Source organism: Myiozetetes cayanensis, unplaced genomic scaffold (genome assembly GCF_022539395.1).
Source record: "Myiozetetes cayanensis isolate MyiCay16 unplaced genomic scaffold, myiCay2020 scf9, whole genome shotgun sequence".
Classification (NCBI taxonomy): Eukaryota; Metazoa; Chordata; class Aves; order Passeriformes; family Tyrannidae; genus Myiozetetes; species Myiozetetes cayanensis.
In genome coordinates this window covers 27,341,381-27,357,471 of record NW_026088185.1, presented here as the reverse complement: position 1 = coordinate 27,357,471, position 16,091 = coordinate 27,341,381, and the positions used below count along the sequence as shown (strand labels likewise).

At 44.6% G+C, this 16,091-nt stretch overlaps 1 protein-coding gene across 5 annotated transcripts in view; it reads right to left on the bottom strand.

Annotated features, from left to right (window-relative positions):
- Positions 1-5,221: 5,221 nt before the first annotated feature.
- SLC15A2 (solute carrier family 15 member 2) overlaps positions 5,222-16,091 on the bottom strand; it is a 51,239-nt gene continuing 40,369 nt past the window's right edge. For all 5 annotated transcript variants that reach the window (XM_050339421.1, XM_050339422.1, XM_050339419.1 and 2 more), the window contains 6 exons: positions 13,736-13,782; positions 12,284-12,394; positions 11,106-11,202; positions 8,529-8,675; positions 7,398-7,502; positions 5,222-6,548 (listed from right to left, as the gene is read on the bottom strand). In XM_050339421.1, coding sequence (XP_050195378.1) covers positions 6,372-6,548; positions 7,398-7,502; positions 8,529-8,675; positions 11,106-11,202; positions 12,284-12,394; positions 13,736-13,782 — 684 coding nt within the window. In that variant the 3' untranslated portion in view covers positions 5,222-6,371. The remainder of the gene's footprint in view (positions 6,549-7,397; positions 7,503-8,528; positions 8,676-11,105; positions 11,203-12,283; positions 12,395-13,735; positions 13,783-16,091) is intronic.

Below are 16,091 nucleotides of genomic sequence, written 5' to 3'. Positions count from 1 at the left end.
TGCTGCTCCTTGACCAGAAAATTCAGAAGCTGAAGCCTGGCAGCACATGGTTATACACAGCAGCAACACAGATCTCTCAACAAAACATCAACGCTGGCTTTTAAAGCACCCCGGTCAAGCCCGGGATGGCCACAGAGCACAAACATGGATGCCCCGTGGCTGGAAGCAGCAGCATCTCAGTCCAGAAGTCCCTGTGGCGTGACTTGGCACAGCAAAAGGGCTGACTGTGGGCAGCTAACTGGGCACAGGATAGATGGGAGGGAGATGCTGGATAACCCCTGTACTCTGAACTGACTTGCCTACATAAGATGTGTCAGGCCATACGAGGCTGTGACAAGAAGCCAGAGCCAAAGCAAGCCAGGGCAGATGCCCTGTTACCAACCACCCAGACATCTGGCTCTGCATGGTTTCTGTCCAGACACAGCATTCCTGTGGCTGAGCAGCTTTTCTGGATGAGGAAAATTGGGCAGCATTACCCAAGGAAACACACTGTTGCTGGCAACAAGGAGGCTGCATGAGAGGAGCAATAAGCAAGGTGCTGAGGGCTGGCAAAGTCATCTGTCAGAGGTCTGAGTGACTTGTGGTGAGGAAAGACCAGAATATGGGACAGAGGGGGCTGACTGCTAGTGAAAGGAGTCATTTGGAGCTAACTTGGGAGTCTGCAACAAGAGGAAAACCCAGCTGCAGCTTGGGAAGGGTACAGGGCTTCAACAAGTCAGTTCAGCTTCTTTTCCTTACACATATGGCTTGATTGAACAGGACAGGCCGAGCAGACTGAACAACATGTGCAACGACATAAAATAATCTAAAAAGGGATGTTTTGCTTGATTTTTGTCTTGATCTTGGTTGCCAGTTGCCATGCTGCTGGATTCCAGCTGTAGCTCCTCATTGTTCTGACTGCATTGCTAAATTCTGGTTTGGGTTTTTACTTTCCGTAAGCATATTAAAATTTTAATTAAGCACTAAGCCAGTGTTTTAGCTGGTTTTTGAGAATTCAGCTATTTATCTTGTTGATTACAGTTCTCTCAGATCCTTAGTTGTGGCCTAAATTTAGAGCAACTCTGAGCCCTGCAGGATAACTGCTACAACTATTCATTAAAAATGAAGAGATCAGAGTTGATCAGCCGACTGCGGGAGGCTGCATCCTGACAGTCTTCTGATCTATAGGTGCTAGAGCCAGGTTAATGTTGATCTGCTAGTAAAACACAGCATGGAAAGACCTTGCAAAGATGCAGCAGCTCACTAGGAAACAACCTGTTTCATACCTTGTTGTCCACCTGAGATGGTGAGGAAGGAGGGATTTCAAGCAAAGCAATTCTTCTCCTTCATGCAATTTCCACAATGCAACATGAGCCCTTCTCATGGCAAAACATTTAAATGTCCCCACTTCTGTCTCTCTGGGGAATACTTTTCAAGGGATGAATAAGGGTCCCTGCTTTACAAAGCACATGGGCAGCTCCCACAAGGAAGCAGTTCATGTTTAGCCAGCTTCATGTGAAATTTTGTGGGTTTTGGCCTAAACTGAGAGAGAAATCCAAGGGCCCTACAACATCTACTTGTACGTGACAGGTTCATCGCACATGTTAATATGAAAGACTATCAACAGCTAGTGAAGCCAGCTATCAACAAGCAAAACCCTGGCCAGATCTGTCAACATCTGGGACCAGACATCTCTTAAATGCCATTTTAAAAGTGTATCACAATAAGAAATGTAGTGATAATGAAATGCAGAGTCTGGTACCATCCAAAATTCATGGTATTTGCCATGGAGCTGAACTCCCAAGTTTAAGCAGCTGGTGCTAGAAAGCGTTTCTTGTAGCTCGGCAAATAAATTCAACGGAGAGAAAAAAAAGGAGATTATCCTTCTGTGTATAACCCTGACTCAAACTTGTTAACCACCCCTAATTGTAGCTCTCCCTCCTGTGCCAATCCCATCTGTAATACCCAATCAGCTGTTTTTTTCTGTCCTAAGGGCTAGCAAGCTGGTGGCTGCCATGGATGGTGGGGACATTGCCAGGAGCACAGCGGCCTCTTCCTCCGGTCACTGCAGACCAACTGCTGCCAGTCTTCATGCTGTTTTTTGCAATACTTTGGAATGATGAACCTGTTTTTCAAACCATGGGTGACTACCTTCCCCAATGGCCCTTCATCACCAGCCAGGAGAGCCCTTTTCTGAAAGGTCTGAAGTCATCCACTGTTTAATCATCTGAGCTTTCCACTTCTCCCATCTCATATTCTTTCCAGTTAATTCAGTGTGAGTAACTTCAGCTGTTCACTGAGGAACTGGGAAGACTCTGACAAAACAGCCCTTTCCTTCCTGCCCATCAGTCTGCAGCCTCCTTGCACAATGTCTCAGGCCAAAGCCAAGTACAGTGAAAACTTTTCCTTTCACTCGCTCACATTTCACTTTCACAGTTAACTCACATCCAAGATCACTGCTCAGGAAACCACATCTTACACCAGGAAAAGCCCTGCCTCAGGCTACTTTGCCAGGCCCCATTTGGGTATCCAGAGAGGAACTAGCTCCTGACCCAGCCAGGCTCCTGCTTCCCAGCCAGTGCTGACAGCACACACCAGCTGCATCCAAGCCCTCTCCAGTCCCATGCTGCCCTCTCAGGGCTCCTCTTCCGGAATCCTCTAAAACTCATCTTCTGGAATTCTGGGGCTGTGGTGAAAGGGAGATGGAAGAAATAAGAGATGCCAGCTACTTTACTTTATATAGAGAGAAGCTTGATACCTAAAAGCATTTGACTGTCTCAGAAAGAAGAGGTAAATTTTAGGAACCCACAGCTGAGACGTTGTTCTGCTGAGTTTGAAATCTCATTTTTATGCTTATCTCATGCAAAACTGGAAATAACACTGGCCACACTTCCAACCTGCTACAGGGAAAAAATGGTAACAGCCAGGGCAAATCAAAGGAAATGTGCTGCAGAGAAAATCTTTATCAGAAAGTCCCCTCCAGAAAAAACAGATAAACACACATAGTTTCAGAGTGAAGCCTGGAATCTCCATGAAGGCTTGTGCAGCAACACACCTACGGCTCCCCACCACCTCTTTACTGTCCCTTAGCTGGAGATGGTAATTTCTGTAGGTCAGCTGGTGTGAGCTTTCCCTAATCTGCTCCAGGGCAAACTCCACCAGCAGCTGAGACTCTTCAGTGACAGGTGAAGCTGGACTGGCAGAAGGCTCTTATCTGTAGGGGGTCATAGAGCTTTACATATGCATATACTTCAGATTCTCCCTCTGATCCTAAATCAAATAACTGAGAGGAATAGGGAATATTTTCCTAAAACTGGGGGGTCAGAGCTGAGCATGGCCCTGTCTCTGACCTGGCTGTATGGAAAAAAACCACAGAGGCCCTTACTACTGCACAGAACAAGATCCTAAATCTTTGATCCAGTCCTGAGTCCATTGGCAAGTGAAGAAAGGGCTCTGAGGATGGAGTTGTGGCTGTAAAACTGGAGAAGTGCTATGCTGAATGGCCTATTTTGCCACCTTCTTCAGCTACAGCAAGGGCAGCTGGTCACTAGAGCCCCCATCCTGCTCCTGGCTGTTTGTGGGCACGCCCAGTGGAAATCCCTCCAAACTGCTGGTGCACTCCAAATAAACGGGTCTAATTTAGCAAAGCTACAGCTGCAGCTGAAACGGTGAGGAAGGATCATACCAGCAACCAAGCAGGCAGATCAGAAGAGGACAAAGCTTCCAAACAGGTCATGACAAGCAGGTGGGAAGAAGTAACTACGTCAGCTGGAAGGAAAATGTGAACAGAGCCCTACAGTCCCACGAGCAAGCAATTTCTGGGAGGGGCTGCAGAAGCAGCCCTCAGCCTCATGTTAACACTTTATTTATAACATTGCCTTCCTGTTCATAACCTTCCCAAATGTGAATTGCAACTTTTCCTCCCCCCAGCATTATGGTGATAGTTTGGAACATGGAGATGTTTGGAAAGGGGCAATTTGGCATCAGGAGTCTAAAAAGCAGATACAGATGACACCCTAAATGTATCTTTTATGAGTTTGGAACATTTCCTTTAAATAAAGCTAAGAGTGTGTGACAGCTTCTGGTAGTGCTGCCAATAAGGAAATAAAACAAAAAAAATCACGAAGTTCTTAGGCATATGTAGTCTTAGAGATTTGGATACCTTGCTTTCCCTTGTGCCACTCTGAACTGCTTACCAAGTGTTTCCTAAGGAAAGTGCTCCAATAATTTTCAGTTGTCTCCTCACCACATATGCCCTCGAACCCCAACATACTTCCAAATTCTAGGCTTATAAAAAATTAAATGCTCCAATAATTCTAAATTGTGTTTGTTCAGTGTAACTGGAGCCTGGCCATTCCTTCAGTTTGGGGATTTTTGTTTGCAGTGGGTGAAAGAAGAAATGCTTTCTATTAGTGCTTCAAGTTGGAAGCTGGTCAAACAGCATCATAGCAGAATGATTCAGCAGCCTCTGAGCTGATTCACAGTGTATCATAAAATGAGATTAGGAAAACAACAATGCTTGGAGGAGAAAGAAGCCACACAAAGAATCGCAGCAGGAGAACAATACCAGAAAGGAACAGAGGGGAATAATCCTCACTTGGCTTCTGAGAAGCAGGTTGGATGACCTAATAGATGGCTTTCAATGCCCTTCATTCCCCACAGAGTCACAGGGTTCAGCTGCCTGGATCCAGCCACCACAGCTTAATAAATGGCTCTGCATCGACTGAACCACACCAAGTGTTCCTGCGTGCACACCCACAGCCTGTTCCCATTTATCTGAGACCACGGTTCCCCTCTGGCACAGGACCTGGATGCTATTTCACAGTGGGCAGGAGCTTGTGCAGAACCAGTGGTGGAATTCCATGACCATGGAACAGTAAAGAACAGCAAGCAGGGGAAACAATCTTAGGCCGTGAGTCTTCCAGTTAGAAACCAAAAAGCGGTGTTTTCTCAGTCTTACACAAGAAGACATGCACACACATGGCAGCACATTAAAGGAGCACTGGTGACAAACTCAGTGTACTTCCTAGCACTGTCCTGAACAGGAATGAAATTAAACGTGTATTTCATGATTTCCTGAATCAAAGTATTAGCAACCATCTATGCCCAATGCCAAGATGGAAGAGGAAAGCATCATTTAAAATCTATTCTCTGTGAACTTGAAGATCCTATTGATAACCTGGTTTTAAATTACACCATACCTGTAACAGTTGCAGCCTTGGAGTGACAGAGGAAGGCAGGGTCTCTCTCAGAAGTTTTACTAGATCAGCAATGGCTGAATTACTTCCATGCAGAACATAAAATCACAGCTTCATGCAATCAAGGAAAATCAGACAATTATATCACAGTTCCAGTAAAATAGCTATATCTAAAATTTGGCAGAGAGACACAAAAACAGGGAGGAAAAAGAAAAATCTCATATGCCATGGTCTCCTCTTGTAGACTGAAAAAATGATAAAGTGTATCCTTGTTTAGCTCACCGCAGGATGCCTGGAATTTTATAGAAACTACTGCAACTTGTCTCCCAGTAGGGAATAACTGAAGTATGAGATAAGAAATCAACCATGTCCTAACTTGCAGTGACAGATGCTGTAAAAGGAAATGCCCAATAACGGCTTAATGTATAGTAAGATGGCAAATAACTGTCTAGAATTCTGAAATAAGAAAGCATAAACCAATTCTCTAATCACATCTAATCAAAGAACACCATCAATTGCTAAAAACTTCTAGGAAAAAGTAGGTATTGGAGAGGTGGTAGCACGACTATCTTTGTCAGTAGTGTTTGGGGAATATTTTAGCCTGCAGAATTTAAATCCCTCTTATTACTTCCGAGCCAGAGGTGAAAATCATAAATCAGAACCATTCATAACATGCAATAATGGGATGAAATGCTCATAGGGAGAGTTACATGATGAAATCCTGTGGGACTGTGTGTGTAACCCTTACAGTCCTTTATGACAGCATTAAAAATTCTTCTGTCACTAACATCTATACTTCCCTAACTCCTATACTAGGTTTTCTTTCTTCTCTCCTGACATCTCCAAATTTTTCTGTCATACAGCATTCCTTTCACCCTTCCTCCCTGCTGCCCTAAATATATGTTTAAGAGAAAATCATAGGAAAGCATCCCATGCTTAAAAAGATGGGCAGGTTTCAAATTACACTGTAATTACTAATAAGAGCTTTTAATACCAGAGGAGCTTTCCCAAGGAGTTTTGCTCTGATTTCAGGACCCCCATTGTTTTTATAGAGGGCTATTTGGTCCCATTTATAAGGTGGCTACATTTTGTGTAATAAAGACTGCAATGCTCTAAAAATAAAATAACACTGTCCCCACCCTTCTTTTACCCTCTCATAACTGAATTTAAAAAAAAATCCCAACCCATCATGTGTTAGAGCTTTGTTTTCTGAGTAACAAGACCAATCATGTTTCCTCTGCTTGAGGTCTCTCTCTTCTCTTCCTTTTCTTCTAGGTCCTCTGGATCCACACTGACATAGAAATATCCCATGATGGAGAAAATAATGCACACAGCAAAGAGGAGAACAGTGAACAAGACAAATTCAGCCCACTAGGAAAGAAAAAAGAAGAGCAGGTCAGGAGACCCCAGACTCTCAGTCCAGAGGATATCTCTGCACTTTCAAGTGCTTTTTAAAGAGCTGGGTGAAATTTACTTTTTAGTTTTCAAAATAGCTCACAAGATGGAAACTTTCTCATCCTGTTTTCTGGTAAATGCTTGTACACATAATGTAATTATGAATATGTGATATACCTTGAAACAAACCAGTTAGATTGAGCTGGTTTAATTAAATCTTTTCTTGCAAGTTTGTCCTGACTAGAACATATCTACCTGGGCTTTCTGCCCAGAAGATGCTTTTGGGAGAGACAGCTTTGTGTTAGCCAGAAATAATCCCCAGCTCACGCCTTCATGGCATCATCCCAGAAGCCTGATAGCCTGAATTAAACTACCTCAGCAACACAACCTCCCCACATAATCCTGACATCCCAGGGGTGCCACGGGCAGCTGGCCTGGAAGGATTCCCAAGCAAGACCCTTGAGGAGGCTGACTGCCCACTGGTCTAGCTGTTCCTGGTAAGTAACTCAACGTGTGGCTGGCATCGTGTCCAGGCTCCAGGTCCAAATCCAGCCAGCTTGCCTAGAGCTGAGCTTCAGCAATGCTATCACAGTGCAGGTCACTGTAATTTACTGCCACTGGCAGGCTCAGGGAGGGTCACTGCTCCCCAGGGCAACACTGCTGAGGGGCACGCAGAGCACGGGCTGGGAGGCAGCTCAGAGGGGGCTGCCATCCCTCACCTGCTGGGGGCTGTGCAGGGAAGCTGTGCCTCCAGGACACACACATCCAGAAGCACCAGGAGCCTGTTCTAAAGCCCTAACCTCAGTTTTACGAGCCAAACCGTACCTGTGCCATTGGTGCAGCTTCGGCAACAATGAGCACAAAGGTGTTCCCCACAGCCACCGTGAGCAGCCAGCCTGCCTGCAGCACCGACTTCATGCTGGCTGGAGACTGAAAAGAGGAGAAGGGCCTGATCAGTGGGTGTCATGCTGTGCCCTTCGGCGCTGGTTCACCCTGTGACGTCCTGCCCAGTGCAGGGGTCACTGGGCTCAGCCTGGGAGGAGGAGGTGGGATTTCCTCTGTGCAGAGTGGGTAATCTCTGTGGTTAATTTCAACAGCTGCATACAAGGAGCTTTCAAAACATGGACAGGAGGACACATGAAGAAGCAGGAGATGCTGTTGTTGCAGAGCCGAATCCTGGTCATCTCCAACCTGCATCATCTGAAAGGGTATGATCAGCAAGTCCAAGGAGCCACACAAGCCCTGCAGCTCGGAGTCTGGTGCCACGTGGCTGTACACCTTTGGAAAAGAGACTGGATCTTGATGTTAAACTTCCTGCTGATAACACATTATTCACACCCCATTATACATCACCCCACTGTATTAATCATCCTTATTAATAAACATCTACACTTTACTCCAAGGATAACTTTGAGCAGCTTCAACATTTTGATCTTGTAATGTTTCAGTCCTCTCTTCCCATAAACCTCCCCAAACAACAATCAAATCATCCCTTGCACACTTATTACCCTGTGCTCCCTTGTTACAGACTCATGTGGGTTTAGACCCCCTCAGTCTAAAGCAGATTCCAAGCCTCCATGCCACCTGTAGTTCTTGAGATACCTTTGACTTTTTATCACTGAAAAATATGTATCACAAAATATTTCACTGGGAGTAAACCCTGATACTACAGTATTCAGAGCTTTCACATTAAAAGAAACTTTTATCCTGTTCCATGTTCTCAGGATTACCAGATAAGGAGTTTTCCAAGTATCATTAAGAACAGGTATCTTCAGAATATGAATTAATTTAGCTTGAGGGCACCCAGCAAGATGTGTTATAATCCCACTTTCAGCTGAAGCACAGATAACATCGTTAGTAAGTGTCATGTCAGAGGACATACGACATGTCAATGATAGATGCAGGAATAAATCCTGAAGTCTATTTGTAAGCCCTTAATATCATTAAGTGGAATACCTGAGAATAGGAGAAGGCCAGCCCTGTAATGGAGAACATCACCTCCCCAGCAGATATTAATAAGTATTGTGGTAACTGCCAAGCCATATGGACATTGTTGGCTTTGATGTCTTCTGACTTCCATGTCTTAACAGCACCTCCAGAAATCTAGCAGGAAAATAAAGGCATACTGATTAGCTGCTGGAAGAGCAGATCTTTCTTAGCCTGGACAACAGTGGATTTACCAAAACAAAGTTTTAAGCAAAGGTGGAAGCAAAGCTCTGCCTTTGAAACAAAACTACAGGTCTGACCCCTGCCATTTCCAAGCCTGTTGGGAATGGGCTGACTCCTGCTGCACAAGGCAGAGAGAGCAGGATGGAAGCATTCCAGCTCATTCATGTGCCACAAGAATTCCCTGAGTTACTGCAAACCAACAAGTTGCCTTCTGTAGCTGGGCTGGGAAAAGCCCGTGTGGTACTTTGGTAGAGCCTGTGACCCACTGCTGTCACCAAGGCCAGGAAAGGATGAGAGGATAAGTACTCAGTGCAAGCACGTGGTCACTGCTCCCATTTTATCAGCTCTACCGTACAACTTCCCTACGGTAACAGTGACACCCAAACAAATTCAGCTCAGGAATGCCAAGAGTAGCAAAGCCTGCTCCATATCAGATGTGTTCAGATAGACAGGGCACTCCTAATTATTTTCGTTTGCTTTCCCAGGTGTAATTAACACTGCCTCTGAAGCACAGAGGCAGAGAGAGATTTGACTAGTAGCCAGAAAAACACTAGGTTGAAATGACTTCAGGCAGAAAGCCCTGTGTTTAAGGAGGGTACTTGGGAAAATATGAGGCGTGTTTACGAGATGTACTTAATCACCAATCATTGCCAGGGAGGCAAATCAAGAGCCTGTATTTTAGCAGGCTAAAAGGGGTGAGAGGAGAGCTGTGCATTGCTCTTTAGCCCATAAAGAAATGTCACAATGCACCACACTATAACTGCACACTGAGGAAGACTGGGTAGAAGGCAGCATCCCCATGATTTAAGTATCACAGTTCAGCTACATTAGCAGACTAATATATTGTATTCTTAGTTCTTCTATATGACTCTTCTGGCAGAGGAGCAAGGCTCAGTACAAATCACTGCAATAATTAAAAGTGATCTTGGCCTGGAGCAAACCAACTCTCTACAGAAGGCAGAAACCACAGAGAGAGAGGGTTAAAAAGATTAAAGGACTAGCACAGGGTTCAGAAGGGCTGAGGGGCTGAGGCCAGAGCCACCCTGAGCAGCCACGGCAGCAGCTTTTGCAGATGGGACCACAAACAGGAATCCTTGGCCACAGTGATGTGGGACACATCTGCCTCAGCTGGCCCTGACTCAGTTGTGTTACCAGAGGCTCTGGGGCAATTTTCTTAATATTTTCATGCAGCTTCTCTACTTGGTTTGTCATCTGGTGAAAGACGCTTGCAGCCATGGAAGAAGGGTCTGGCCAACATCACTTCAAGTGTGTGTGTGTTTTATGTACATAAATCTCTGCACTCACAGATGGTAGCATCTGGTTGTTCCCTCCAGGGCCCTACATCCCACTCCAGCTACTGGAATTAAAAAAAAGAACTGCCAGGTGCTTCACAGCTATATTTTTCCCCCTACGTATTTGGACTCTGCAGACATGAACAGCTCCCATTAATTGCCCAACAGGGAGATGTTACTGCCAGGGAGTAGCTGACAACACTTTGCTCTGCTCATCACAACACAGTAGTCAAAGCCTCAGAGGGCAGCTTAGCAGTGTGTCCTGTCAGACCTGGTTTGTCTGCGTGCCTGTGCAGCGGAAAGGTTAAAATAGGAACTAAGCTGAGCACGTTCATCTCCGTGGCTCCAGCCAGCTGGACCAGGTTGAAGCAGCGTGTCGAAGAGGCTGGCAGGCAGGGAAAGGAATCCACCCTCTCCGCAGTGCTCACACCCCATCAGGGCTAGGCTGTTCAGAAAACCATGCCTTGACTTTACACTAGGCTCCAAATGAGCTGTACTGACAGTGAGAGGAGCAAACACAGATGTAGAATCTCACCAACCTCCTCCCCCAACACTTTGTCCCTCTTCCCCCTATGCATAATCTACAAATCTTGGAAAAATCAGCCTTCAGTTCAGTAACTTTAATGGGGGAATAGAGCAGACTGTTTCTGCAGTTCTTCAGGTGTGAGGTACCACCAGGTACAATACTTTAAAACAAGCAGTCAGCTATTGGCAGATGGTAATAGCTCTTTGCAGTGTGCTGGGTCAACATTAACTGCTCAAGGATGGTGTGAGACCAGCACAAACCAGAGATTACATGATTTCCCATGGAGGATTTCTATCAAGGAAGAGATTTTACTTCTTTTTAACCCACGAGATCTGACATGATCCCAGTGTAAGCTGGAATGGATACACACCCATCTTGCTTACGTAGGTGCCAAAACCTTTTACTAGCCCTTGCATAGTGGACTGCTTTCAGATGGCTACTGCCCAGGTCTCAGAGTGGAGAAAGCAAGTAAGAGCCACCAGCACAAGAGCAATAGCCCAGCCAGAGACTAGAACAAGAGCACGTAACCATCACAGGAACACTTACATTAGTTATCACAATGGTGTATGAGGCACCAAAGTCGAGCAGCCCCAGCTCCAGGGGGAACTCTCCTGTTTCAGTTACACATTTTCCATTATTGTATCTAGATAAAAGGATAAAGAACAGTATTTCCCAGTTAGTTCCACAGAAAAAGAACACAGAGCAGAGCTATCAAACGTGCCCCTAAAATGGAGTAGGAAGGATGCAAGACGTAAAGATGCAGCAACGTTTGTGTCAGATGATCACTAGAGTTTTTGCCACCTTTTCCTTCCAGAAACACTTAGGCACTGACTGGAGATCACCTAATGATCTGGGCTATTGTTAACACTTCTAAATGGTTTCTGCTTCTTCTTAGTATTGATTTACTTTATTTTTCTTCCCTTCAGGTTTATTTTCCTTCCCAACTTTGCTCCACTCCTTCAGGAATTGTGGGCCAGAAAAGCAGTCTGCAGGAAAACAGAGATGTGCACCCAGAAGCCACTTTGTTTCCTTTCAATGGAGCAAATTAGCCCTCATATTTGTTCTTCTGATTTTGGATGTGTGAGATGGCACAGAGGCTCAGCAGCATTGCCACAATGGCTGCTGCATCCTACTAAATTGCAGCAATAAATATTTTGGATGGAGCTGATGCAGAGAAAAGCCATGAAGCTTGTTTTGAAACACTGGAAATGCTAGAAATACCCTACAAGAGCCAACTCCAATGCTGCCAAAGCAAGGCCATATGGAGCCCCTAACAAGCCCAGCCTGCAAAGCCATGTAATGCTACTTGATGTTACCAGCCCACATCCCAACACTTTGTAGTGTGGAGTATGAACTGGCCTTTCCCTGAGAGCACCCTAACACTATGAGCCTGTGCCTGAGAGCGTATAAAATAAAGCAGGACCCAAATGGCAGAGGGGACCTCACCACTTTCCACCTTACTCTGCTGACAGACGCACAGGAATGACCAGTCTCTTCCTTCCAGGTCCCCACATAATGTGAATAAAAGCCTCTGCACACACACAAGTGGCCTGGAGCACCTGCTCTGCATAGAGCTGGTAGTTCTGCTTTTTTACAAACATCTGCCCCCACAACCAAATGCCAAGACAGTGGCAATGAAGGTTTTGTTACTAGCCTGAGAAAAGCCTCACTGTATCCCAGGAAAGGCCTCAGCAAGGACCTTCAGCACAGCAAGGGAAACTTACATGTCCCTCTCCAGCAGCGAGTACTCAGAAGGGCTGTAGTCCTTCTGAACAGCAATGAACTTTCTGCTATCAATTGTGAGGTTGACATCTTGGCTCAAACCATTAATGAATCTGCAAAGAAACCATATTTCACTGAGCTGTCAGACAAGGCAGAAAAAACATCACAGCAGACACATTAGAAGTTTGCTCTCTCTCCTGAAGTGTACAAGTAATTCCACAAGGTTATGACAATTCTCTTCTGCAAGTTACCAAAATATTTGCCAAATTCATTGCCCAGTTTTTCAATATAAGTTTCCCTGTTGTGTAATTTTACTCTCCTTATCTCCTGTGGAAGGGATTTTTTTTTTAATACATAAAAGACAGTTTCCTTCTGACAACTCAAAAATTGTTGGCAAAAACCAAATGCTTTTCATTTGATCTATGTTTTAAAATATTTCAGTTTTCAGTTCCTCAAATGGGGGTGTAATCCCTGAAGACAGTCATGTGCTTAATGAAAAAAAACTTTTCAGTGGAAAAATAGTTTCTCCCTCCTCTTTACAAGTTGCTAAAGGCAAAGTCTGGGGATTTTGTCAAAAATGTCCACAAGAAAATGTAAAACATTCCTGACTGCAGGTATTAATCAAATGGTGTTTAGTCAGTAGAAGTCTTCACAAGCACAGGGCTAGGAAGAGATACTGCTCTCCTGCTTTGTCAACACACGCTTTCAGATAAAGGCGTTGGACATTGTTTTTTAGGTTTGTTTTATCTGGTTGTTTTGTAGTTTTGCTTTTGTGGTAAGTTTTTTTGGGGGAGGGGTTTTGCTTTGGTTCTCTTTTTGTTTTTTTTCTTTAATTTCAGCTTGCCCAAATCCTCCAGCTGGATTTTTTTTTCTTTTTTTTTTTTTTCAAATTTGCTTCTTCTGCATGTTAATAACTGGCATAAGCCAGCACAGGAACATTCATGGACTACATGGACTTGTTCAAATTAGGAAAATAGACTAGCTGCTTGAGTGGAGCCCAGTGCCCAGCTGAACTGCTTACAAGGATGTAAAACTGTTGTATCCAATTTAGTAGGCATTTGGGCATAAGGCTGAATGAGAACATCATGGGTTGGCCAGTTTGCAGAGGACATGGCAACAACTCCTATCTAAACAGCTTCTTCCCTTTCTTTCCCAAAGAGCTGGGACAAAGTGAGATGAATTTGGCACTTTTCCAGGGGAGGAGATCTTCTATGTTGCCATCTCAGCCCAGACTATCCTAGGCAGGAAGCAGCAATGATGCTCAGCTCTGCATGGCATGTGTGGGAGGTGACACTCTGTCAAGCTTCCACAGATGACAGCCGAGTCTTGCATGAGAAGTGTGGACTCGATTCCAACCCAAGAACATCTGGGTCATGTTACAGACAGCCTGTATTAGACAAAAGCACTTTCCCTCTCCCGACCACCTCCAAATCCTCAAAAAAATCCATTCCTACCTAACAGCTGCCAAACCATTTTCTGGCTTTGCTTCCAAGTCTGTAATCTAGAGAGGGGAAGAAAAAAAACCATCAAACATATTTATTAATGCTTCCTTTCAACAATGTGGGGCAGAAAGCACTTAGTGCTGTGGAGTTACACATGTGCTGCAAAGCCTGTGGAAAGCGACTGGACTCTCACATAAGCTTTACATCAGGCCACAGATGGGAAGTCCTGATATACAATGAAGCCAGTGGCAAAGTTTCATCTCCACCAAGATGAGATCATGGCTTTTCTTCTCATCTCATCTCCTCTGTAACCAAGGCTGCAGAGTTTCAGCCAGTCACCCTTCCACTGAGGCATGTAACACCCTCCAAAAAAGTATTTGTCTGGATCTGGAGACAGCAAGAGAGCATAATCCACATTACCATCTTTCAGTCATTAGTTACAAGTAAACTTGAGTGCCTTACTCCTACAAAACCTGCAACTTGTCCAGCTCTCAGACCCTCCTTCTTGTCATATTCATAGACTTCACAGAAGTCTAAAGACAAAAAGAACTGCTAGGTTACTATACTGATCATCATGTACCACTCATATTTTCCCTGACCCTAAATACTCAAGAGATTAAACTGCTGTATGGTGCCAGCAGAGAGAAGGAGAGACCACAATGCACCGACCTTGCTTGTGTTCACAGCCTCTGCAGACAAATCCCTGAAGTGGCCACCTGGATGGGCACACTGGGGAATGAGCATGCCTCTCCTGGAGATCACAGCTAGAGCAGCAGCTTAATAGTTAACATGGACAACATTCCTTCAAAGAAAGCCTGTTTGGTTGTACAATGCTGAAAAAACACAGTAAAGACACAGCCCTGCCCTGCAGGTTGTATGTCACACAAAAAGAATACAAAGCAAGGCTGTTAGTTGGTAGAAATCCAAAGTTGTGCCGTGTCCATTTAATCTGGCAGGGCAATTTCAATTTGTGCTGCCCACAGATGGAACTCTGGCAAGCCAAAAGAGACTGATTCTACCTTCAGAAACTGGCTTTCTCTAAAAATTTTCTGGCCCTTTCTCCACACTTTTGTCCTGATGCTAAACCCTGAGCTTCTGAGACCAAGGATCCAGAATTTCAGTATACCTATAAAACATCTAGTGTACTTAGTGTGATATGCTACCCACAAATAACATATGCCCTAAATAATAAATAACCACAGTGAATAATAAATGTCAGAGTAATAAATAATAAACAGCAACATCTTTTTTTTTTTTTCTGTGGGAGACACATGGGGATGAACACTCTAATTCATTGCAGACAGGCAAGCCAAATTATTACTCGCTTTCATTGATGATCCCCAGAGCTCTCAAATTCATTTCCTGCCTACTCAACAGCCCACAAAGGAGAAGAAACCAATTTCAGATTGGATCCTTCCAGGAAAGCAATCCCACCTGAGTGAGTGGGCCAAGCCCAGCAGCGTGGGAGGTTACTCCAGGGCAATGCCAGCAACACAGGAGTGATGCTGGCATTGCCTTCCTCGTGTTGCAATACTGGAAAAATGACTATCATTTACCATGCTGTCTTCCACATCTCCCTGATCTACAGCTGTGAATGACAGGTCAATAGCATCCCCAACAGCACTGCTGTTTCCCAGCACATGGGAGCCTCCCCATGCCAGGGTGGGCACTAATTTAAGCACAGGCTGCATAGCTAGGGCAGCGTGGATGTATTGAAGCTCAGAGATTGCTTTGCTTCAGCCTGTCACAGGCTTTTGCTTCTTAAGGACTGTTTGAAAATCACTGTACAAGTATCCATTTCTTAAGGCAACAGCACTCAGTCATCAAGGTCACAGGGAAACTTAACAACATTGTGTGATAATGAGCTGTAGGCTCCAAACCATAAAGGCAGCAAAAAACCTCAATGTTATGACAAAATAAATTCTTAAAACTCATTTTTAAAAACAGTTACGTGATTTCTACTATACAATATTGAACGTTTCATGTGGCAACCCTGAAATGTAGGAGGCTGAGGAACTGCAAAGAGAACGGATATTTTAGCATGAGGAGAGATTCTGATGGCATTTACACACCTGCCACAGTGTGCAATAACACCATTCATTTCAAGGGAGCTTCTTAGGATACAGCTACACGTAAAAGACATCAGAATCTGCCCTATACGTCCCAATATGCTCTTCTCTGATTGTTGCAGCAATACACAAAAGTTCAAATGCAGACGGCTCTGCTGCAGAGCCTGAAATGAGCTTAATCATTTATTCTGTTCAGCAAAACAAATGGGCCTTCTGTGTATTTTCACTAAACACTTGCAATAACTAAACCAGGAATCATTCCTCTGATGCTTTTATTCCAGGGCCAGCCCTAGAGCCTC